Source organism: Arabidopsis thaliana, chromosome 3 (genome assembly GCF_000001735.4).
Source record: "Arabidopsis thaliana chromosome 3, partial sequence".
In the NCBI taxonomy this organism is placed as follows: Eukaryota; Viridiplantae; Streptophyta; class Magnoliopsida; order Brassicales; family Brassicaceae; genus Arabidopsis; species Arabidopsis thaliana.
Genome location: NC_003074.8, coordinates 8,477,709 through 8,499,659, shown reverse-complemented (window position 1 = coordinate 8,499,659; position 21,951 = coordinate 8,477,709). Strand labels below are relative to the sequence as shown.

Below are 21,951 nucleotides of genomic sequence, written 5' to 3'. Positions count from 1 at the left end.
TTTTTTTTACCAATCTTCGCCATTTTTTAAAGATTGGAGAATAGTGTACTGTGTAATCATTGGAGTTGGCCTTGTAAAAATCTCTTAAACTTGAATTATACAAATGTGTTATTATTTCTTTGCAAATTTCAACGACATAATATCCTTAAGATCTCATAGTCTATTACCCGCTAAAGTCTAAACTTGCCCTAAAAGTCTACGAAATTTATTATTATGTATGTAGTATTTTGTGTATCTATAATTTGGGTTTGACACTTTTAAACGTGACACGTACGTGTGTGACTTGTGATTGATTGATAGAGTATACGGATGCACTTATAACTTTATTGAATGACTACAATTATTGGATTACAAGGCATTAACTTTATTGTGTATAAGTAAATATTATCAAAGATTAGAAAAACAATATACTCTTTTTTTTTTTAAACCTATATAAGACTATTAGTACAACTCAAATGCTAAAACTGTCATAATATTAAAAAATAATGGTACTCAATAGCCCGACCACTACCGGCACCAATGCGTAACAGCTGCATGAGGATTACATATCCATATATTATTATATTAGTTTATGCGTCGCATTATGAAACATCAACCAAATGAAGTAGAAGGAACAGATACACAACTGTTTAGTTTAAGTTCTTTCTATGTCCTACACATCTTTACTTGTGAAAGTGATTAAACAAACGCATGATCCAAAGACCCGACAATTAGTTGAGATGTGTTCATTATCTAGGGGTGTTAATTGGGACAGTCCAACTCGGTTTAGTCTCGAACTTCAATTATTATCTAAAATATCTTGCGACTCTGGTCAGATCAAAATTTTTTGTACTGCTAATATGTTGACCAAATCCAACGTAAAATGATTTAGCTGGAATTCTATATTCAACATCACAAAAAAAAAAAAAGCCTATATACCTGACTGCCCTGTTAAAATAAAGAACCCTAAAATCTATTGAAAGATACGGTAAAATTTCTTGTGAAATAAACTCTAATTTTATACTTTCTAGTATTAGAATTTGAGTTACAAAGAGATTGTGTGTATGAGCATCGATCCACCCACTCAAACTTTAATCCTGAAGTCAAAAATGTTTATAGTCACAAAACTAATCATATCTACTTTTCTGTTTTGTTGGGGTCGAAAAAGAAAATATTTTCAGAAAAGGTCTCCATCTTAGAATTGTCAAATCGGGCAAAATTGTACAAAAATATTCATGTAGTAACATGCTCTATATTTAAGCACTACGAATAGGAATGATATATATGTACAAACACGTAACTGTACAATTTCCCTAGCATTAGTTTGTTTTTCTTCTTTCTTTTATAGAAAATGTGATAAGTGATAGTGATAGGTTGAAGCTAAAACGAGTGAAGGAAAAAGACAAGAGAGGCAAAACAAGTAAACTCAGCTTTGTGTTGTCATCTTCTGTAGAGTGGGATTCCACTCTTCTTGTTCATGTCACCTCTCTCTCAATCTAAGTAAAATTAATTACAACTTTAGCCTCTCTATATATTCCACACCTCTCTGTATTTCTCACTACTCCAAAAGTACTCACAACAACACAGAGGTAGTGAAAGAAGATGAAGATGTCGGAGAGACGAGTTGGGTCCTATCGTAAATCGACACTCAGGTGTTGGGATTGGTGTAAGGAGCAGAGAACGCGTGCTTATATCATCTGGAGGTGTTTGATTTTCTTGTTACGGTGGGATGACTATTGATCAAACAAGAATAGTGATCAAGCTAAACGACTCGTTAACACACTTTGTAAAAAGTCCAAGAAAAATCAATGGAGATTGATTCCGAATGTTTTTCTTAGAGCCCTTAGAGGAAACGTATGTGTGAATATGTGTTTTAATGAGGTTTGTTTATATAGTACACTTTCTTTATATTTATAAATGTTAGTTGCTCCAGTTATGTAGTTTGAATATACTACGTAAACGTAGAGTAAATCTAACAAAAAGGCTAATGTTTATTGGCAAGTTAAAAATATATAAGTATTACCGTTTTACCCAATTTGTTTATATATGAGTATATCATTCACGTTATATTTGAATTGCTTAAATAGATAAACAAAAAAATAATATGATTCATGACAAAGTTCTCTAAAGAGATGACGCTGGTGTGTGGAAAAACTAGGACCCAGCAGAAGGCATTCGTGACTATTAAACGGCGTTGAATAAATATTCCAGTTGTATTTAATTTTCATGGAAAATAGAATGATTAGACTTGTGATACAAATCGTTCGTATATCACTTTGATTTCATGAATTAGTTAGTTGATATAATTAGACCTTAAAAGAGTTATTATTGAATAATGAAGTTTACACATGTGATGTAAATTAGTTGATATAAAAATAGAAATCATTAAGACCTTAAATACTTGACAAATAAATACAAGTATTGAAAATCAAATACTAAATTCACGAAAAAAATGTTAGTGCGTATGATGTTCGTACATGTTTGATTCGTACATCAACATGGAGGGTTCTCGATAACATGGTTTTCGACGGCAGCGTAGACGCAAAAACGGGTGTATCTTTGAAGGGAAATATGTACTGGCTTGCTTCATCGGAAACAGAATTTTTACTCAGTTTTGATTTTACAGGGGAGAGATTCAAACGTTTTTATCTTCCTTCCCTTCCGCCAATTTTTAATCTTGGTAAGAATGTTCTATCAGTTGTTAGAGATGAACAATTCTCAGTGTTATATCAGAACTTTCGTACATTAAAAATGAACATGTGGATGACGACCAATGAAATTGATATTGAAGTTGCCTTGTTGTGGAAAAAATCTTTGACAGAGGATTTTAAAGTTCGCAATCGTTCTCTTCTAGTTTGCATGAGTTCTTTGTTCCATGAGGAGAAGAAACTAGCAGTGTGTTGTAATTTAAACAGGGACATGGTAACCGTAATTGGACAGCATGATACACATAGGGGTGGATCTACAGTGTGTGACGGTGGGGCACGTTGACCCAGGCTAGTTTTAAGATATTTCTAATTGATCATCAATGTTCATTGCTTCATCTCATTTGGCAATAAGTCACTCAAGCAAGTTTTGGGTGTTGAGTTCGATTCCCTTCTCTGCAGGTTGCTCACATCTCTTTTTTTTTTGTTCTTTTTTGTTGTCTTCTTACATTTTTATTCTTCCTTATGCTTAATTGACTACATTTTCTTTATTTCTTTTTATTACTTTCTTAAATAAAACTATGCTCCTTTGTCCTAATGTTCTTTCTTATTTCAGACTAATTCTTTACAAATTTCTACTTGAAAAAATAATACCTACATTTAAATTAGTTTTTTTCAAAATTTTAACTAGTAAATTAGTAAATAATATTATGTCTCTTTGTAGTTTATTTAATTTTTAGATTTTATATTTGTGATATTTTTATATATGTAACAATTCAAATGATATATGCATTATTTAATTAATACATTAAATATTTTCAATATATATTATATGTAATTTAGTATATTTAGAATCCTATAGATATAGTACTTTCAAAAATTAGATGTTTTTAAGGATTTTAAAATATAAAATATGAAAGGTAAAAAATTATGAAATAATTTATTATGAAAATTTAATTTTGTTAGATCCGCCATTGATTACATAAAAGTCCGGTATCAAAAATCATCAAATTGGTTTTGGCCAAATATGTTCATTTAAGTTCCAAGTTTGGTTCAAATATAGCAAAGGAATAGGTAAAAGGATCAAATGAAACTGGTCGAAATAGTGATTTCTTGCAGATCCTCAGTTTCTTCTTCGGTTTTGTTTTTTTAGCGTGTTTCAGAATAAACACAAAACAGAGTCTAAGAGATCAAAATTATGTTTAAATGGGCTTCCATTAAAACTGGGCCTACGGGCTATGTAATATTTATAATCTCTTGCCATTTCAGTTGACATTTTTATATCAAAAAATAAGATAAAGGAAATACTGTGTACTGACAAGATCATGCCAATTTCAGTTTCAGTTTCAAACGAGGCTGTTTTGGTAAGAAATTGTTGAACTTAATTTTTTTTTTTGACTACATTAGATTTAGAATACTTAGGATTGCGACATGCATGTATTTGTTAGTAAAATTATGATGAGAATTAGATGCCCACGGGTTACACGCATGCAGCATAAGGGGATGGAACAGTGTCTCCAAGACTCCAACTTCATCAACCCACAAAATGCGAAATACGACAATGTGACGTGTAAATTTTTTCACTTATTGAAATAAAATTGTTTTTAGAAATTAAGTTTTTCTTCTTTTTGTATTTATGTGCTCAGAACCTGAACTTTGGTATTGAACTTAGGTTCTCTTTGCAAAAAGTTGATGTTGACCTTTTATATTCTTCTTGTACGTTTGGAAAAGCTAAGAATTGATACTCCTAAAACAGAATGGGCTTTAAAAAGCAAAAGCACAATCAAAAGAGACGAAGACATACCAAAATCGAAGGCCTAAAATTCTACAATTTTTAGATTCTAGATAGCTACGAGCATTTTGTCCAAAAAAAAAAAAAAAAAAAAAAAGATAGCTACGAGCATTGGTCATATATTCATATTCCCCCTTTTTCGTTATAATTCTTTTAGGTTTATGATTTTTAATAATATAAATAATCTAATTTGGTATTTTCAGTGTGATTTTTCTGAAGTGTTTGTCAAAGAGGTTTATTAAACTTTCTTTTTTGTTCTTGAACTTGTAACTCAAAATATAACTTTATAGTTGTTAAAATATTACATATTTCGGCAAACTATCAAATATACTATGTTTTAATTATTAACATGATTAGAAAATAATACACTATATTTTCTTAAGTATAACAAATAAAAATCATCTCCGGATTTCAGATTCAATTTTTTAAAAATGTTTAAGTTACGATTTAAATTGGTTCAAAAAATCTTCACTAAATGAAAGTATATTACTCCCTTTCTTTCAATTTTATTTGTACTTAAAGGTTTTCCACACATATATAAAAATCACAAACTCATTTAATTTTTAGCTCTTCTATATAAACATAATTAACTAAAACTAATTCAACCAATAAAAATATGATGTAAAATATAATTGGTTAAAAACTATTATTATAAATACATTTAAATTTTTGTATAAAAAATTGAAAACAACACTAGTTTTGTAAAATATTTTTCTTAAACTACAGATAAATTGAAACAGAGGAAGTATTAATCTTTGCACAAGGACTAGAGCTAGATATACAAATTATCTTTATTTACTTTATGTTTAAATGTTTTTTACTAGACCAAGACTTTTAGCATATTCAAATATTTTTAGGAAAAGGATTACTAGATTGTATCAACTACGTCGTTGTCTCACCACCCAATTGAAGATGTAGTTATTATGTCTGATAGAGTTGTTGAATGATTCAAGAGGTAATACAAGATTGCTGTTGTTTTTGTTTGAGTGCCGATTTCTAAATTTTTGTGAAGACAATATTAGAGCATGTTTTAGATGGATCAAAAAGAAAAAAAATGAAATGACTACATAAAAGTTTTTGTGGACTTGATGAAAATAGAATTTGATCAGAAAAATAGAAGTATATAAAAATGGAATTTGATCAGAAAAATAGAAGTGTATAAGGAGGACTTGTGCACGTCTTGGAGGGATTAAGAGAGCTTGGCCATAAAGAAAAATCTTATAGAGCTTTTTGAGAGATCGTGTGTAACGTATTTTTACGGTTTGATGATTGTGTGATTAAACTTATTTATTTGTTGGTATAACGTTCATGTCTGATGGTTGTTCCAGAGACTTCGAAAACTGAAGTCAAGGCTGATGGGGAGATTACCTCAGAGTTAAGTAGCATGATGAAATCTAGGCTCATAGAAAATTTAGTTAAGGGTTTATCTTTAAAAAACCATGTAATAGAAATGAGCGGTAGTTCAAGAGGGTTGTTCTTGATTTACGCGTTTGCGAATATGTTGTATTTGCTTTCTTATTCTATTGAAATTGAAATCTAGACGTTGTCTAGAAGAGTATAAAAAAAGAAACCTTGTTAACAAATTTGTTATCGCGTTTATTTTCTGCACTTTACTTTGACTCATCCGCACTTACAATAATTTTGTTTTTGGCAATATAAATAAATATATATATATAATATAAATAATTTAATTATTTATATAACATATTATTTTCTTAAATTAAAGCTTTTAGTAAGTGAAAATATAAAAAAGACATTTCTGTTTAATTCTTATAATAAAATAAATTGGTTTGAAGGAGAACAAAACAATCCCCTTGAAAAATAATGTAAATGTTATGAATAATATATGGATGCCCATTATAAGGCCCATCATCTAGATGTCTCTAGGGTTTTACCCTTCTCTTGTACTCTTATATAAATGACCCTTTATTCAATGAAATAACACACTAATTTCTTCTATCTTTTTCTTTGGTTATAACACGTTATCAGCACAAATCCTACCTAGCTGAGTAAAACCCTAGCCGCCTAAGAAAACGAAAAAAAAAAAAAAAAAAAATCCTAGCCGCCTAAACAAACAAAATCTTAAGCTAACAAGATAAGTTTTCTGTTCATATTTGTTTATGCACGAATTATGCACAGATTATCTATCATTAGATTTGTCTTTATTTTTGCACGAATTATGAACTAATTATCTATTATCAGATCTGTTTGTATCTCTATACAAATTATACACTTATTATCTATTATCAATTTTGTTTGTATTTTTGTACTATTTATGCACGGATTATATGTTATTGTTTCTGAACTGTTTTATGCATTGTATCGCAGAAACCCTATTTTTGCACGAATGATCAGCATCTGGATTTTCGCACGAAAGATAAGTTCTCTTTCATACTTTTATAAAGATAAAGATCTAATGCTTCTTTGAAAACTAAACTTTCATAGTTGATGCACTATTAGTTTTACGTTAATAGAGTTGACCATAAATATTGTTTACCCTAAATTTGCACGAAAAATTTGTTTAAAAGATCTGTATTAATTTTTTTTATTTGAGTTAAAAAAAAAAGAAGAAAAAAAAAACTGTTCATGGTTTTGCCCTAATTTTGCACGAAATTATTTTACCCAAATTTTGCACAAATTCATATTATCCTAAATAAAAGTTTTGTCAAGATATATGTAAAATCCAGATTTTGCACAAAATAGTTTTATTCTGATTGGTTTTACAATATTGCATTAAAATTGTATTGGTATATAATACTTGATTATTTTATGAAATAAATTGATTGATAAATAACTTAATTTAAATGTATAATCACTTATAGAAATTTTCATGAATGACTAGTTTAATGTATCTTAAGAAGACATCATAATTTTGATGGTCAAAGTTTTTTCAAGAACTTAAATTATCACCAAAAGTTGAGAAAATAAATATGGTAAAAAAATAAGTAAAATTTCTAACCTTTAACGATGAAATAATCTAGTATATCAAGTAGTATAAAATCTTATTAAAAGACTCTAGAAGAGCATATACATTGTTTTCTATGAAAATACAAAATTAAAATCATCGATGCGGTATAGTTCTCCAAATCTCAAAGTTAATATAATGAGATATAAATCATATATATGAAAGTTGGCCAACTCTCTCCATATGATTGACACATCATCACTTAAACATGTGTCATGTGTCTACATAATAATTAATGTAAGCTTTTCAACTTTTAATTTATAGATTAATGATGTATTTATTATTTAATTTTACATATTTAATTGTACTAATATTAAATTTATTTTGTTATTACATGTTTTTCAATAAAATAATTTTATTGGTTTTTTCATACCATAAGTAAAAGAGTAACTCATTGAAGTTGGACCAATAAAATCTGTAAATAAAGACTTAGCGCACCACAAAAGATTGTTTATTTTTATAAAATATTTTTGGTAAAGATTCGCCATTTTCTCCCAATATAATAACACAATTTCCATTTGCGTCACAATACGATAAAATAGTATATTGAGGGGAATAAATAAAGAGCAGTTTTTGGTATATTTTTTATTATAGCTTTTCATATTTTCTATATTCAATCTTAACCTTTGATTTATAATATTTCATCTTTTGACACCCAAATAAATCATTCTACTCTAGTCTATTCTATAGTACCAATTTGGAGCCATCATCATCACTAATACGAGTTAATAGTTATAAATGTCAGGAGTACTATCAATCTTGTTGTTGTTTTTATGTCAATATTTCAGAAATGATCATGGCCGGTAATTTATATCTAATTTACCTGATGAACAATAGTGATTGGCTTATTGCGAATGAGAATTCAAGTCCTAAACACAATTTTTTTAATTAGTGCCTTCAAGTTCATCTCAAAACAACTAACCCCACAAGTCATCATCAGAACATCACAATTGTGAACCAAAGAAAGGAAAAAACTATAAAACGAAAGAAAAGGGAAAAGAAAGACATCAGATGCTGTCTCCTTATGACATTAGTTTAGTGCTATTTAGTTCATCACCTCCTTGTCTTAGATGCGTTAATGACTTGACGTGTGTACAATCCAATTTAATGGATGGGTCCATGAATAACAACAATAACATAAAACTAATAGTACTAATATATATACTTGATACAAGTATTATCTAAATAAATGATCAATGTCTCTTCACAACTGTACGAACGTAATTTATGATTGATCCAACCTTCTCCACACGCTTTTGCTCTTATGTACGGAAGATCCTTAATTTAAGCTGCGCGTGCAATTTCTCCAAGTCGTTGCACATACTTCTTAACTTACTCACATACTCGTCACGCGCCTCTCACGCGCTCTTTGCTCTCTTTCCATGTTGCTTCTTCGATTCTTCCCTTTCTCAACTTAAAGATTCTCTTCCTTCACCTTTTTTTTTACTATAATTGTTCACAACGTATTTTATTTACTTGAACTGTCCCAAACTTTGATGCTAAATGAAAGAGAACTTGTCTTTAGATAAATCATGTAGTCTACTTGGTTAACATGGCTATTGGCCTATTTACTCAACTTTTTACGCAGAGGTGAAGTAGAACTATCGTGCTCAAAGGTTAACACAACATTGTTGTCCTTACATATTTTACTCAGTTTTGATATTTTAAGGAGTTTAGATCTTGGATATGTGAACAATTTATTCGTTTCATTTGATTCTAATTTTGGTCTAATGATTTACCATATGATGCAATTATAGAAAGTTATTTTACAGAAAGTCTGTTCAACTCAAAATTAGTGAGGAGTTTAACGAACCAGACATTAAGTATTAATTCTGAAAAAACATTTGATCATGCAAGCAATACTATATTTACATATACATGATTTATATTATGTAAGTTATTTCATATAATCGTCGATAAGACCCTAACGTTCATTACAGAAACAAAAAACAGAACATACAATATCTTTATGCATGAATCATAAATCGAAAAGAAGACGCATGCATGGGGAATTTAACTGTTATAATTAATTTTGTATAGCTTCAGCCAATAACATGAATGCGTAAATGTAAGGCCAAGATATACCAAATACAACAAAAAGCATTACAAAATAATTGTTTATATATTATAAACAATACACATAAGTGTGATATCGTGGCACAAGGAATTAAAACTTTCGGTTATCGTGAACTCGTAGTCAATAGGTATCAAACAATTAATATTAACCGAATATCTTCTTCTATACAAACACTTAAAAAGAAAAAACTTTTTTGTTTTTTTCTCTCGGGGTAAATGTCACACCTGTACGTTGAAAAAACCTCCGTGGAATCACCACCACACATACGAAATCTTGGAGACTCATCTTTAATCTCACACTCCAAAAAGCTTCACATGATCAATGACAAAACTTTTCATATCATATTGTGGGCTCTACTTCCACTTCCTCCGCCGTAAGATGCCGCCAAACAGTGCTCAACATCATCATTTTTCAGTTGGTTATTATTATTATAAAACTTATCGACGATTCTCTCGCTTGGTCTCGCTACAAGATTCTCCCAAGCCTCGTCTTGTTCTTCTACGTTGCGTTTCAAGAACACCTCAGTGGCGTCAACACGATGCATAGACATCTTCCACTTCTTGTGAAGCCGTTGAATCTTTTTTAACTGTCGACAAGCTAAAATCTCAGTGTTCTTTTTGATATTTTTAACGGCTACGTCAAGCATTTTACTTTTTGTGGCACGGTCCACTAGAGATTCGTTACGTAAATATTCATGGAGCTCGGGGACTCCGATAGCTCGTCGTATCCCTACGGAGTAATTCGCTTTTGGATTGAACACTTCTCTTACTTCTTCGAGTAATCCTGCTTCCATCATGCGGTCGACACGTTTTGAGACAAAGGAGTTAAGTACGGGTAAGGAAACGTCGACCCAAATGAAACAACAATCGTAGTTGTTTAATAAAAACCCCGAGGAATGATTAACAAGTGCTTCGATGTAAGAGTTTGATCCACCGGCTACTATGGGAAGCTTGTTGTTCGCTGAGAGTTTCGAGATTGCTTGTGACGCAAGGCGGCTATACTGGGTGGCCGTTAGGTTTCCGGCTTCGGAGTCGAATACTCCAAGCAAGTGGTGAGGCACGCCTCGGCATTCTTTAGGGGTGACTTTGTTTGTTAGGACGTCTAGGCCCTTGTAAAGTTGAATCTTGTCGGAGTTTATGATCTCTCCTTGAAAACGAGTTGCTAGGTCGATGGCGAGACGAGACTTACCCGATCCGGTAGCTCCCATCACAAAGATGACTTTTTCTTTGGGATGGAGAAAAGAGTTGACGTTGACCTTAGATAGCTTGTTCTTGAAGCACAAGATTGGTTGTACCTGCTTCAGTGATGAGATTGAGAACTTCATGATGATTGACTTTTTTTGTTGGGACAAAAAAATATATGTTTTGTTGTTTAGTCCTTGCGGTAGATCACCTCAACGAGTCGTGAGTTGTCAAAAAGAAACTCAAAACTTCTTCGTAAAAAAATCAGAACTGAGAGAGGAAGACTAAGAGAGAATGGTGAAAGAAAGCAAATGCTCACAAGTATTAAGTTTTGAGGTATTAAGGAGGCTATATATATACACCTAGAACTAACTAGCCGTGTTTTCTCTGACTTTGGTCTACGACCTTATTAAAATAGATTTTAGATGCCCCATCTATAGGAAATTCATTAAGACTAGTTGGTTAAACCCTTTGAAATTCCACAACTAAAACTTAACAACAAAAAAAAAACAGAAAGAAAAACAAAAACCCTTGACAACAAAAAAAATCCCCTTATAGATTTTTTTTTCTTGGTATTCAAATCCAAGTTCAAGCATGCTTACATACAGTTTAACTACTTTTTCTAATTTTTTTAACTAACTTCAGTATTCATAATAATTATTATTTTAGTTGCTCCAGTATGAACTTTAAAAACTTGTTTTGTTATGTGGATGACTTAAAAGCTACTTGGATACAATGTAGAGACCTATAAGTTATAAAATAGAGGGACACACAACTCACTAGCAAGGTTTTCTTTTAATGCATAGTTGCATCTATTTTGTTTTATCATCTATTAAAAGGATGACAAAAAAAATCTAGTAAAAGTAAAATTATTTTTATCATTAATTTCATTTTATTAAGTTTTAGGTTTCCTTTTATTTTTAGTGCATAGTCAGACTCTTTCTATTTCGTAAATTTGATGATTTGTATCAGTCTTTAAATTTGAAGGTATAATAATTCCAATTTAATGTGCTAATAAACAGTTAATGAATATAACGTACATATATATTGTACTTTTTTGGGTGTCATTCTCCTCGTCGAATCTTGAACACGTGTGTCTCTGTTACCCTCTCCGAATAAGGACAGTGTTCTACTCCGATCCAATGCATAGATAGATACACACACACACACACACACACACACTCAGAGCTGAGTTTGATGGCCAGCCATTGATATACGAATATGTAGATATAAACAATCATACAAAGATGTGTATGTTACAAAGATATATCGCATACGTATTAATATTACTCAATATACGAAAGAAAATGTTGATATGATATGCATGAAAATATAAAATCTATAATTTGAGTAGAAAAATAAAAGATCTCTGTTGTATATATTTCAGCGGGATAAAATAAAGCAAAGTTTACATCTCAATTTAACTAAAAACTAAAGTTGCAAATTGTATGTAGTTTACCATTTTATGAAAAAAAACACCAAAAAGAATACATGAAGAAAGACGGTGTTGGGTATCATCTACCGTCATAATTGAGAGGCTTTACGTCATTTCGGACGCAAAGCTGTTTCCAAGCTAGTGTGGGATACCACAAAATTTAAATTAATTAACGTTTAACAATATTTTAGACCCACAAATTTTAATGAACACATCTTACATTATTTATATGTTATTGACATTGTCACACGAGCGGAAAATTTTAATAACACTGCTTTTTTTTTGGAAGAATTTTTTATTTTGATCGAAAAATTTCGATTCAAAAGCGCGTTTATATGTATAAAAATTTGAAATATAATTTTCAATAGTAATATAAAAATTTGCTTATTACTTACTTTCACAAATTTACAGCTTTCTCATTTTAATAATATTAAATAACTTTTTTTTCTTTACCTTTCTCCAAACGTTAAAATTTAAAATGGTTGCAAAGACATGAGCGGCTGCACGAATTGTCGTTAATTATAATCTTCAACATCAAATCACTAAAAGTTTAAGTAAATATTAATTAAGTTCACGGCAAAATTCAAAATCTCTTGATTCTAAATAGTAACTAGAATTCAGTACATTTGAAGTGGTTCATGCTGTTCTTGAAATATCGAAGATGGACTGGCTAACCGCCGAAAACTGGCATATATTTATATAAATCAGATATTGTGTGTTCCGATTCTAATCAAAACAGAGAGATAATTCCGAGCAGACTCTATATATATAATTGGGATCTTAATATCTAAAAATTCAGGAGTCAGAGACAATTACACGTAACGATCCTGGAAATTTGAGGTTTAACGTACGATTCGAGGAAGGCTATAAAAACAACGTATTCAACTGATGTTGTATATGTAGATAAATATCAAAGTCAAAGTGTTTAAAGCTTTAACCCACAACCTTAAAGCTCTCTATTTTTTGGTTTGTTTATTTGGTTAATGTAACATATAAATAACAATCTTGTTTCCACCTTTGACCCGGTAGCAATAACATCAATAGTCATGAACCGATTTGAACTTTGTTTGGTTGTCTTTGTGCTGCGATGGTAAAAATGATGGCGATATGAGAAAACAGCTCCCAAAAATAAATAGTCAAGTAAAAAAAGTTGCATAAGTTGAAAAGAATAGTTTGAAAAGTGTTTTTGATGTTTTTGTAATCAGTAGTTTTGAGGCTGCGGTGCCAGTAAATCTATTGTCATTTCCTTACAGATTAAATTTTACTATATGATAAATATATATTTTTATTAATTATATTTGTGTTATTGTTTAGACCGTTACAATATTACCAACCAATGTAACATTTTATAATGAAATCATAATGTTTTACTGTCATTTATATCATACTTTAAAACAAAACAAATATCATATATTTACACTTTTGAGCACACATATTTTTTTCTAACTGCTAAAATATTTTTATATATCCTATTATAACTTTGTTATAATTTAGTTTTTACTAATAGAACTTCTCGATTGACAAATGGAACAGACTGAGTCATGTGAGAAATATTTCAATTCCCAATAGCCAATCATGATCATATAGATTGTGAACCGGGATTTCATCAAAATTTGATCATGAAGTTAATGTTTTCATCAGCTTAGTAATTTCATCCAGTTTTAAAATTATTTGATGGCAACACACAAACTTTTTTCACAGAAATAAATAATATCATTTAAGCAAAAGATAATATATTCCACACACAAAAAAAAAAGAAAAAGAAAAAAGATAATATATAGTTCTATCAAATGGAGAATTTGTGGTTTTAAATAAGGATTCCTAAGGCTCTCAATGAATATTTTATTACTCATTTATTCTTACTTTGTTAATTTATTATTACTTTGTAATTTAGTTCTATCAGTAGAATGAAACAAAGTTGCCTATAATTTGGGTGGAGTTGATATTTTTGGAAATCAGTGGTAAAAGAGAATTTAAATTTCCCATTTAGTGGGTTCTGATCTTCGGATGCTTAATTATATCTAAGAATTTATGTATTTTAATTTGTTATTTTGATTAAATGCTTTTACATAAAAGTAATATAAATTTTGGTTCAAGATATAACAAAAAATGTACTCTAATTGTGGATCTGATTATACTTTTATTGATGATAAAAGCTGAGCTACAAATAAAAGCAGTATATATAAATCACAGTATACTTTTACAAAGAAAATAATCTCTTACACCTCTTTGCATCAATTTCCATTTACCAAGAAAATAAGAGTATTACAATCACTGATTTGAATCACCTCACTCCTATAACTCAGTATTCTCTTTGTGAACAAAGAGTCAAAGACTATTATTCCAAACGGTGTGAACGTACAATGATTATCTATATTCGATCGTGATCTGCCACTCCATAGCATTTATGTTTAAAATCTTCTATTACGTTCAAAACTGATGTAGCTAAGTTAGCATCATATCTTGTCCTAGTTTGTCTTATCGCTACAATAAAATGTAAGCAAAGTTCACTTTATTTTCTACCTATCTAATAATTTATTCGTCTACTAGATTACATTATATGTACTTTAATTGGTGGTCTAAGTCAACTCGTGTAGGAGTAGTCATGGCCTATGGGATTTAGTTAGACTTGATTAAGAAATTGCACCTCGACATAATGTGCCTCTTCACACATTTCTTTATTCATTTTAAATTAGAATCAATATGAATCATATTAAAACTAATAATGGAGCATAATCATCATTAGCTTATGAACCGTCAAAGGAGTGGTTCTAGTTACTTAAGGTTGCTTGCTTAAACTAATTAAGATTATCTTAACTTGATGGATTGTCTTTCACATCAAAAGTAATAGATATTCCATTTCGATTAGCCGCTTCTTATTTTTGTTTTCTGTCAACATACATAAATAAATTAAAACGATTCAAAATTTTCAAACTGAAATTATATAATTTACATATATAATATGACACGAATAATGTCTAGTATTTAAGATAAACTATCCTATTTCAAATTTGCAAATTGTAGAAAATGAAAAAGAAAAAAAAATCTTTATTCCTCGTGAATTCATATAAATATGTCAAGAATGTATGACAATATGATCGGTCACCACAAATTCACTGATCCGGAGCATTTTCTATCATTCGAGCTAGAGCTTAATCTTTCAGATTTCATGTCCGATCCGACGACATACGTAATAAATCAATTTGGGCGGTCGTATATAGGTGTAGGAGTTGGAAGGGGTTTACCATCAGGAGGGTTAGGACTTAGGAGATAATTTTTGTTAGACAAAAATTATATTATGGATGTTGAAAATTTCATATATATTAGGTATATATTTTCTTATCCTAGGATTTTTTACTTCTTATTGACTTTTTTTTTTATAATCAAAAGCTATAACTTTGTGTATTTTTTTTTCTTTTCTAACCACCCTTATTATAAGTTCTATCCCTACTAGCTAGTATACCTAAAAGAATTGATAAGAAATGTAATAATTATAGGTTGAGGTACTACTTTGGTTATAATACGAATGTAAATTAATTAACTAAACAAAAGCTGGAAAACAAAAGCACAAATGATCGCAACGAACGTGTAACCACACAATCTATGCGTTATATAACTAAAATAAGTGTTTGTGTATGTGCCCAAAGTTTTCGTCTTTACATTTCAAATGGAAGAATCATTAGGAACATAATAGTTCCTTCTTTTTTAACATTATCTATACAAAACAACTTGGCCATATATATCTTTTTAAGCATTATCTATTATCTCTACAAAAAATTCCATCAAGTATTTGTTCATTTCCTAATGTTAAAATTTCTTTTGTGTCCTTACTTAAGTTTGAGATGTAATGTGAAAATTATATCGCAAATTAATCTATATGATCGATTTTCTTGGTTTCGAAGAATTGATCGATAAGGCTTAAGACACTGATGTTTGATATCGGTATCATCCCTCTTCTAATTATTATTATTATTTTATTGTTTTGGTCAAACCCTCTTCTAATTATTTAAGCTACTAATTAATATTGGTTATTCATGTATCAAATTAACACCAACAATCATTCTATATCTTATTGTGAAAGAAAAAAGGACTTGTAGTGGAAGTAATATTCATGCTAGTACTGATATTGTCAGCCGATGTTAGTGATAATCCGGACGATGGAAGATCCATTATACAAGAAAATATTATATATTACACCTAATAAAGATGTCTTAAACTCCCGGAAAAAAAACAAAATCTGATGATAAGAAAATAGTATTACCACAAGAAGTCGTTGCTTATGTTGCTCTGAGCGTGCGGATTTGGCATCATTAACGAGTCAAAAGTTAAAATTTGTTATATAGTTGAAACATATGTGGGAATGGTGATGATGAAATGATGATGGTGATGGTAATAAACTAACCATTTGTTTAAGGCGTATGAATTTTAAAACTTTTACTGCTAAATTAATTATCTTGCAAGAGATTCTTAAGAATTGGAGTATTTGCTAAGAAATGGCAATCGTTATAATAGATGTTTTGGATTCTACTATTTGTTCCACCAAGATAGTTTTTTCAAGTTCATATACAAATTTATATGATAATATAACATATTGTCATTTACTTATAAAGCGTATATCTATGTTGCCATTTGACTTCACAATTTTTTAAAGCAGAACCTACGTGCAAATTTTTTTTTGTCAACACGTAAAAAGTATTAATTAATTTGATCAAATCGGTGTATATTTTAGTTTTTTCAATGGAGATGGTCAGATGGGTCAATTGTTTGCTAGTGACCACAGATCGTGTACAACGGGTACTGTCGGTACGTGCATGCATTGAGTCCGAAACTTGGTAATCAAAATGGACTGTCTTTCACGCGTATAGAAAAAAATAACAATGTTGTAAACATCATAATTAATGATATTTTATTTCTGTCACATGTTATTTGATTTTTTTTTTTTTTTTTTTCATTTTTCCAACATTAAATCCATTGATGATAACTATAGGATAATCTATGCATTGAAGTTCCTCGAAATCCACAAGACGAACTTCTCATTTCCTTAATTGATTCTAGTCATGCATACAAATTAACATTCGGTGATAGATGCAAGATATACTATTTTAATCATTAGTTTCCTATGGTTTGGTTTGGAACATATAGTAAATAAAAACCATAAAGAATAATGATGAAGAAGAGTCCATAGGGGTAGGTTTCAATTATAGATAAGGTATAAGCCTAGTGTTGAAAGATTAAGACAGCTAACTGTATAAAAGCTTAATAATTAGGTTTGTAAACTCAACATGTATCAGTCATTATCATTTAAAAGTTGGTAGGTAAAAAAATACACGAAATAATCATCATGGTCAGCTTCATTTTCATAAGTAAGATATCACTAAGAGATGGTAGTTAAAAGAGGTAAAAAAGTTGTTGGTAAGACAGTGATACAGGCAAAAATTGTGGTCTCATTCAACACGGGAAAAAAGTTGCTGTCTTACGCATGTACTGCAGTAGGAAACAGAGATAGACAAAAATGTGTTTTTATCATATCCAGTTTCTGTTGCTGCAGAGTTTTAACAAAACAAAATCACCTTAATAAAATATTAGCGTATAGAAAACATTCAGTTATAGATTCTAATGGAAAAATAAAAGTCAAGCTCATTACACTACAAAATCATTTCATCTTCCACATATTGAAAGCTGTTGATGCAGAGCCAAGAGTGGTCTGTTGAGTCACTCAGAAGACACCTTCATCTTTTTGGCAACAGTCTCTTCCTTATGCTTAAGCTTAGCGTCTTTCCGCTCTCTCTTCGATCCCTTAGATTTATCGAACAGTTTCATTTCTTTCAGCTGCACAAAGATCGAAAACATATCAGTTTGGGATGATAATAAAAATAATAATCTCCAGATTCGGATATTGGCGTTTATCGCTTTCTTTCTTACCTTCTGATCAGGCATATAAATCTTCCCAGTCTTCCCTAGTACTGCATCTTGATCAACGTTTTTCTCCTGTAGAAGAAGAGATTGATTGATTAGTCATCTGTCTCTTTCGATTTTAAGAGAAATATTAGACTTTTATGTTGTTTAGTACCTTCTTCTTAGGCTTATCCTTGGATGTTCTCATTGCTTCTTTCATTAAGCTATCGTTAGGAAGACGATTACGCCTGATAACCAAGTCCATGGATGGACCGACTTCAACAAGCTCCATTCTCGGAACAATGGATCCTGACTTTTTAAGCTTCAATGCGCAATGAGTAAGGAAAACCTTTGTTGGGGATATAGCTGAACATACGTAAGCGCGGTCTAAACCAGTAAGATTTAGATTATCCACAACCTGCAGACATATACAAATTCTGTTATAAGCCAAATCCATATAGAATCAGAATAAAATTGAAACTGGTTATGGAATTAGCTGCAAAAGTAGGTCATAAGAATCAAACACTTCACCTCGCCACGAAAAAGATCAGTGAGGACTTCTTTGAGATGCTTAAGCTCTGATACATTCTCAAAACCTTCACCAATAAAGCAAATGAAAGGCTTTGTTCCTTCATGAGGTGCGAATTTCTTGTCATACGAAAACGCCCGCAAGGATTTAAAGTTCTCAATCCCAACTTCTATAAGATCATAGACTTGGTGATCATACATTCTCCCAAGTACAAGATTGTCAGGTCGTTTCTTCGTGTGAGAACCATACTGCAATATAAAAACAATCACCAATGTTAGAACTCGCATCAAAGTTAATTTGCCAATACACCTTTCCAAATGACTTCTTAAGGCCTGTGATAACATCAGCCAATCATACCAATTTCCACCATAAATAAATACACATAGACTAACAAGACAGAAGCAGAGATGCCTTAGAATGAATCTAGATCACAGGATAGATCATCTTAATAACATTTTGTTCTATCTAGCAGTTCATAGCTAAGTTAAGAGGAGAATCAAAGTTGCAACACCATAAAACCAAGATGCAACAGCTGCCAAAGCTTATGAACTTACCACAAAAATGCTACAATCTGTTTTCTGAGAGAAGAACTCTAATGAAGTTTCACCTCCACTCTCGAAAGGCCTAATATTCTCATTCCTCCTTGAATATCTGATGGCACCTCCCTTCTTCAAACGGTAGAGTTCCGTCATTACAGAGCTAAGTGTAGCACTCGTCTTTGTTCCATGAAGTATCAACGTCTTCTTCCCAGTTTCAACCTACAAATTCCAAAAACAACCAATTCAGATACAAAGTTTGCAACTTTCAATCGATTCTTTGATAAATTTATCGACAAATAGAAAACCCATGAGTCTCATAGATGTCAAAACAACATTGAAGACAGCTCTCAACATGATTCACTTCTCGGTTTTAAGAAGGACGAAGGAGAAAAAGAAGAGAACTTTACCAACTTAGGAGCTCGGCTTTCGAGAACACGCTTGGCTTTGCCAGTCTTCGGAGTTCGTATTTCCATCATGACTCTGTTAAATCGCCGGAAAGTTTCACAAGCGACGGCTCCGAAAGAAGAGAGAAAGGTTTTTCGATTGATTGATATGGAGTCTAGGGTTTTAGTGCCTCCTCACAATTGGAAGCAACTTTAAGAGAATTCTAATATGACCCCTAACCTTATAAGTCTGTCCTAAATCACCCCACAGTTTTTTATTGACTATAAAACCCAATGTTTCACAAGGTCCATGAACTGTTTAAACTATACGGGCTCAAATTAAACAATGACAGCCCATGAACTTTTACACACAAAAAAGACATTTCATTGCGGTACAAAAAATTTACAAATTTTTATTTATGTTCACTTTTATATCCATGATGATGAAACTATACAAAACGAATAGAGAACATGAACATATTCCAAATTCGTTTCCATGTTATTATTCGAGTTGTTAAGGAGAAGAAACAACAAAACATTTTGATTGATGCTTCGTGTGAGATTTACAAGTTTCTCCCAATGGTACGATCAATGATCTTCACGCCTGACATTGTGCAATCGTAACTTGCTTCCCTGTTTTATAGAGAAGAAGGAAGATGCATGTAAGAGATATTTACATGGAACTGTCTTCTCCTCCACAACCACTTGCTTTTCATCCTCAAAAGGAAAAAAACTGGTCACTCACTACTGAATCAGACAGACAAAGTATCTCCAACTTAGATTCACCACAGAGATCTCAACCTAATAGTCTAGACCTCAAGATATTATAGTAAGGCATACCTTGCATAGACTTCTCGAGGTCTTGTAATTGTCTGATGAAACCAGCATTAGGACTTGCCACGGGTCTTTTGCTTTTAACATGTTGCAATGCTTGAGCTAAAGTCATACCGTGTTTCTTCATGAGGTAAGCAACAACTATAGTGACACTGCAAGTAAAAGGGACAAACCATCCAGGCTAAATATGTACTTAGTTTTGAATACTATCCAGCAAACAAGGCGAAAACCGCTAGATATTGAAGGAAGCAAACAAAACTGACCTCCGTGATTTGCCAACAAAGCAATGAACAAGAACACTACCGCCTTGTCTCTTGGCTTCATCAATGAAATCAACACACTCATCGAAGTACATTTCTAGATTTGTATCTTCCTTATCCACGACTATCACATAGAAAAACAATCAAACAAGCAATTCCATCCCAAAATCAAAAACATATTCTCTCTTCAACTAGATAACAAAGTGAAACCTTTAATAAGTTTATACCTCGAACAACCTTGTAAACAAAGTCATCAGGATGAGCTGGTCTCAACGAACTAGCAACAGTCAAAATATGTGTAACATTGTAAGATTTCAAAACATTCTTATTACTAGCTGCTGCAACAGATCCAAGATAAAGACCCTGAAAAAGTCAAATTCAACAAAAGGTTTGATCTTTGATAATGAATCATTGGTCATTTGGTTGGTAGAAAAAACCTATGAGTATTAGTAGTAGTAGTAACCTGTTCAATAAGGGAAGGGACATTGTCGTCTCTATAGGTACGAGCAACTTTAATAACACGAACAAGAGCTTGTATCTGATTCTTCACCTTTTCATTATACTTTTCTATTCCTGGTAACGAAGAAGATGACGAAGAAGAAGAAGGTGATCCTCTGTCTCTAGAACTCCTGATTTCATCGAATCAGAAAAAAGAAGAAGAGAGTTTACATATCAAGATCGTGATCATAGCAGCAAGAATCAAAATCAAAATCAAAATCCAGGTCACCGAAATAATGGAATCCGATTCTGATGAATGATCTTATAACCGAACAACGGTGAATCGAGAATTACGATTACAACGACGGAGTAGTGATTGGTTTAAGATCAAAAGAAGAATTCGATTATCAAGGAAGAAGAACTTACATTGGAAAAGAAGGAATACGAATTCGCCAAAGGAGAAAGAGATTTACAAAAAAAAAAAAACGAATCTTTGAAATGGGTTAAAGAGGAAATTGCAACTGCATGGTTCTCCAGGTTTTTTGGGGGAAGGAGGAGGAGGAGAGGGAAGGATGTGTTCAAAGAGGGCCAAATAGTAAAATTTCCTTTCTATCAGAAAAATCAGAAATGTTTTAACTTATTAGCTCAGTCCTTATATTATACTCAAAAATTTGTGTTTGGGATTTGTGCTTTGTAGGCTTGGTTTCCTGCTATTAGGCCCCCTGGATTAGTAAGAAGTAGTGTACTTGGCTGAAACTGAGGCAACGGTGTTGTGAATATGTCAGCAAAACTGTACAGAGGCAGAGATGTATCGAGTGATGATGATGTTGTTGTTAAAGACTGTTTGTTATTATGACGTAGTAGTAATCTACTTTAATGTTTTTTTCGAGGGCAGTAGAGCACAAATCTACTTCAATATAGTCCATCGAAGTTCGATATTTTACTTCGATAGACTATCTAATCAAAGCCGGTCTCGACGAGTTTCTCGGTTTCCATTTT

The 21,951-nt window shown here is 31.4% G+C and overlaps 5 protein-coding genes and 2 long non-coding RNA genes across 13 annotated transcripts; 3 read left to right on the top strand and 4 right to left on the bottom strand.

Moving 5' to 3' along the window:
- The first annotated feature begins 1,269 nt into the window (after positions 1-1,269).
- RTFL13 (ROTUNDIFOLIA like 13) lies at positions 1,270-1,981 on the top strand. Its single transcript, NM_001338652.1, has one exon. The coding sequence runs from the start codon at positions 1,582-1,584 to the stop codon at positions 1,717-1,719; it is 138 nt and encodes a 45-aa protein (NP_001319626.1). The 5' UTR covers positions 1,270-1,581; the 3' UTR covers positions 1,720-1,981.
- Positions 1,982-2,378: 397 nt separating this feature from the next.
- On the top strand, positions 2,379-3,220 carry AT3G23633 (F-box associated ubiquitination effector family protein). Of its 2 annotated transcripts, NM_001161169.1 has the most exons (2): positions 2,379-2,659; positions 2,801-3,220. In NM_001161169.1, the coding sequence occupies exons 1-2, from the start codon at positions 2,497-2,499 to the stop codon at positions 2,968-2,970; spliced, it is 333 nt and encodes a 110-aa protein (NP_001154641.1). In that variant the 5' UTR covers positions 2,379-2,496; the 3' UTR covers positions 2,971-3,220. The 2 variants fall into 2 exon arrangements, with proteins under 2 accessions (NP_001154641.1, NP_001118684.1); NM_001125212.1 differs by having other exon boundaries at positions 2,379-3,220.
- A 5,066-nt stretch (positions 3,221-8,286) lies between these two features.
- On the bottom strand, positions 8,287-8,810 carry AT3G04565. The gene has a single exon (NR_141105.1). It is a non-coding gene; the product is annotated as an other RNA (long non-coding RNA).
- Positions 8,385-8,776, top strand: AT3G04575. Its single transcript, NR_141106.1, has one exon. It is a non-coding gene; the product is annotated as an other RNA (long non-coding RNA).
- Positions 8,811-9,393: 583 nt separating the features above from the next.
- Positions 9,394-10,965, bottom strand: IPT7 (isopentenyltransferase 7). The gene has a single exon (NM_113267.3). The coding sequence runs from the start codon at positions 10,780-10,782 to the stop codon at positions 9,793-9,795; it is 990 nt and encodes a 329-aa protein (NP_566735.1). The 5' UTR covers positions 10,783-10,965; the 3' UTR covers positions 9,394-9,792.
- Positions 10,966-17,437: 6,472 nt separating this feature from the next.
- Positions 17,438-19,635, bottom strand: AT3G23620 (Ribosomal RNA processing Brix domain protein). The gene is made up of 6 exons (NM_113266.4): positions 19,445-19,635; positions 19,053-19,256; positions 18,501-18,746; positions 18,145-18,387; positions 17,997-18,062; positions 17,438-17,903 (listed from the first exon to the last, which is right to left on the bottom strand). Exons 1-6 carry the CDS (start codon positions 19,511-19,513, stop codon positions 17,787-17,789), a joined length of 945 nt encoding a protein of 314 aa, NP_566734.1. The 5' UTR covers positions 19,514-19,635; the 3' UTR covers positions 17,438-17,786.
- A 147-nt stretch (positions 19,636-19,782) lies between these two features.
- On the bottom strand, positions 19,783-21,860 carry DSPTP1 (dual specificity protein phosphatase 1). 6 transcript variants are annotated; one of them, NM_001338650.1, is made up of 6 exons: positions 21,379-21,860; positions 20,978-21,143; positions 20,742-20,877; positions 20,518-20,638; positions 20,261-20,406; positions 19,783-20,167 (listed from the first exon to the last, which is right to left on the bottom strand). In NM_001338650.1, coding segments are annotated over exons 1-6 (600 nt in total). In that variant the 5' UTR covers positions 21,381-21,860; the 3' UTR covers positions 19,783-20,138. The 6 variants fall into 6 exon arrangements, with proteins under 6 accessions (NP_001326888.1, NP_001118683.1, NP_001326887.1 ...); NM_001125211.3 differs by having other exon boundaries at positions 19,783-20,053; NM_113265.1 differs by having other exon boundaries at positions 19,803-20,164; positions 21,379-21,538.
- Between the last annotated feature and the right edge of the window lie 91 nt (positions 21,861-21,951).

What these genes read in the sequence shown, in the direction of transcription:
- RTFL13 (NM_001338652.1), top strand. Translation starts at nt 1,582, where the DNA reads ATGAAGATGTCGGAGAGACGAGTTGGGTCCTATCGTAAATCGACACTC.
- AT3G23633 (NM_001125212.1), top strand. Translation starts at nt 2,497, where the DNA reads ATGGTTTTCGACGGCAGCGTAGACGCAAAAACGGGTGTATCTTTGAAG.
- IPT7 (NM_113267.3), bottom strand. Translation starts at nt 10,782, where the DNA reads ATGAAGTTCTCAATCTCATCACTGAAGCAGGTACAACCAATCTTGTGC.
- AT3G23620 (NM_113266.4), bottom strand. Translation starts at nt 19,513, where the DNA reads ATGATGGAAATACGAACTCCGAAGACTGGCAAAGCCAAGCGTGTTCTC. An exon ending in AAAGCCGAGCTCCTAAGTTG is followed by an intron (nt 19,257 to 19,444) that starts GTAAAGTTCTCT and finishes TGGAATTTGTAG; the next exon opens with GTTGAAACTGGGAAGAAGAC. An exon ending in CTGATCTTTTTCGTGGCGAG is followed by an intron (nt 18,388 to 18,500) that starts GTGAAGTGTTTG and finishes ATATGTCTGCAG; the next exon opens with GTTGTGGATAATCTAAATCT.
- DSPTP1 (NM_001203026.1), bottom strand. An exon ending in TGTTTACAAGGTTGTTCGAG is followed by an intron (nt 20,639 to 20,741) that starts GTATAAACTTAT and finishes TCTATGTGATAG; the next exon opens with TCGTGGATAAGGAAGATACA. An exon ending in TTTGTTGGCAAATCACGGAG is followed by an intron (nt 20,407 to 20,517) that starts GTCAGTTTTGTT and finishes TTTTACTTGCAG; the next exon opens with TGTCACTATAGTTGTTGCTT.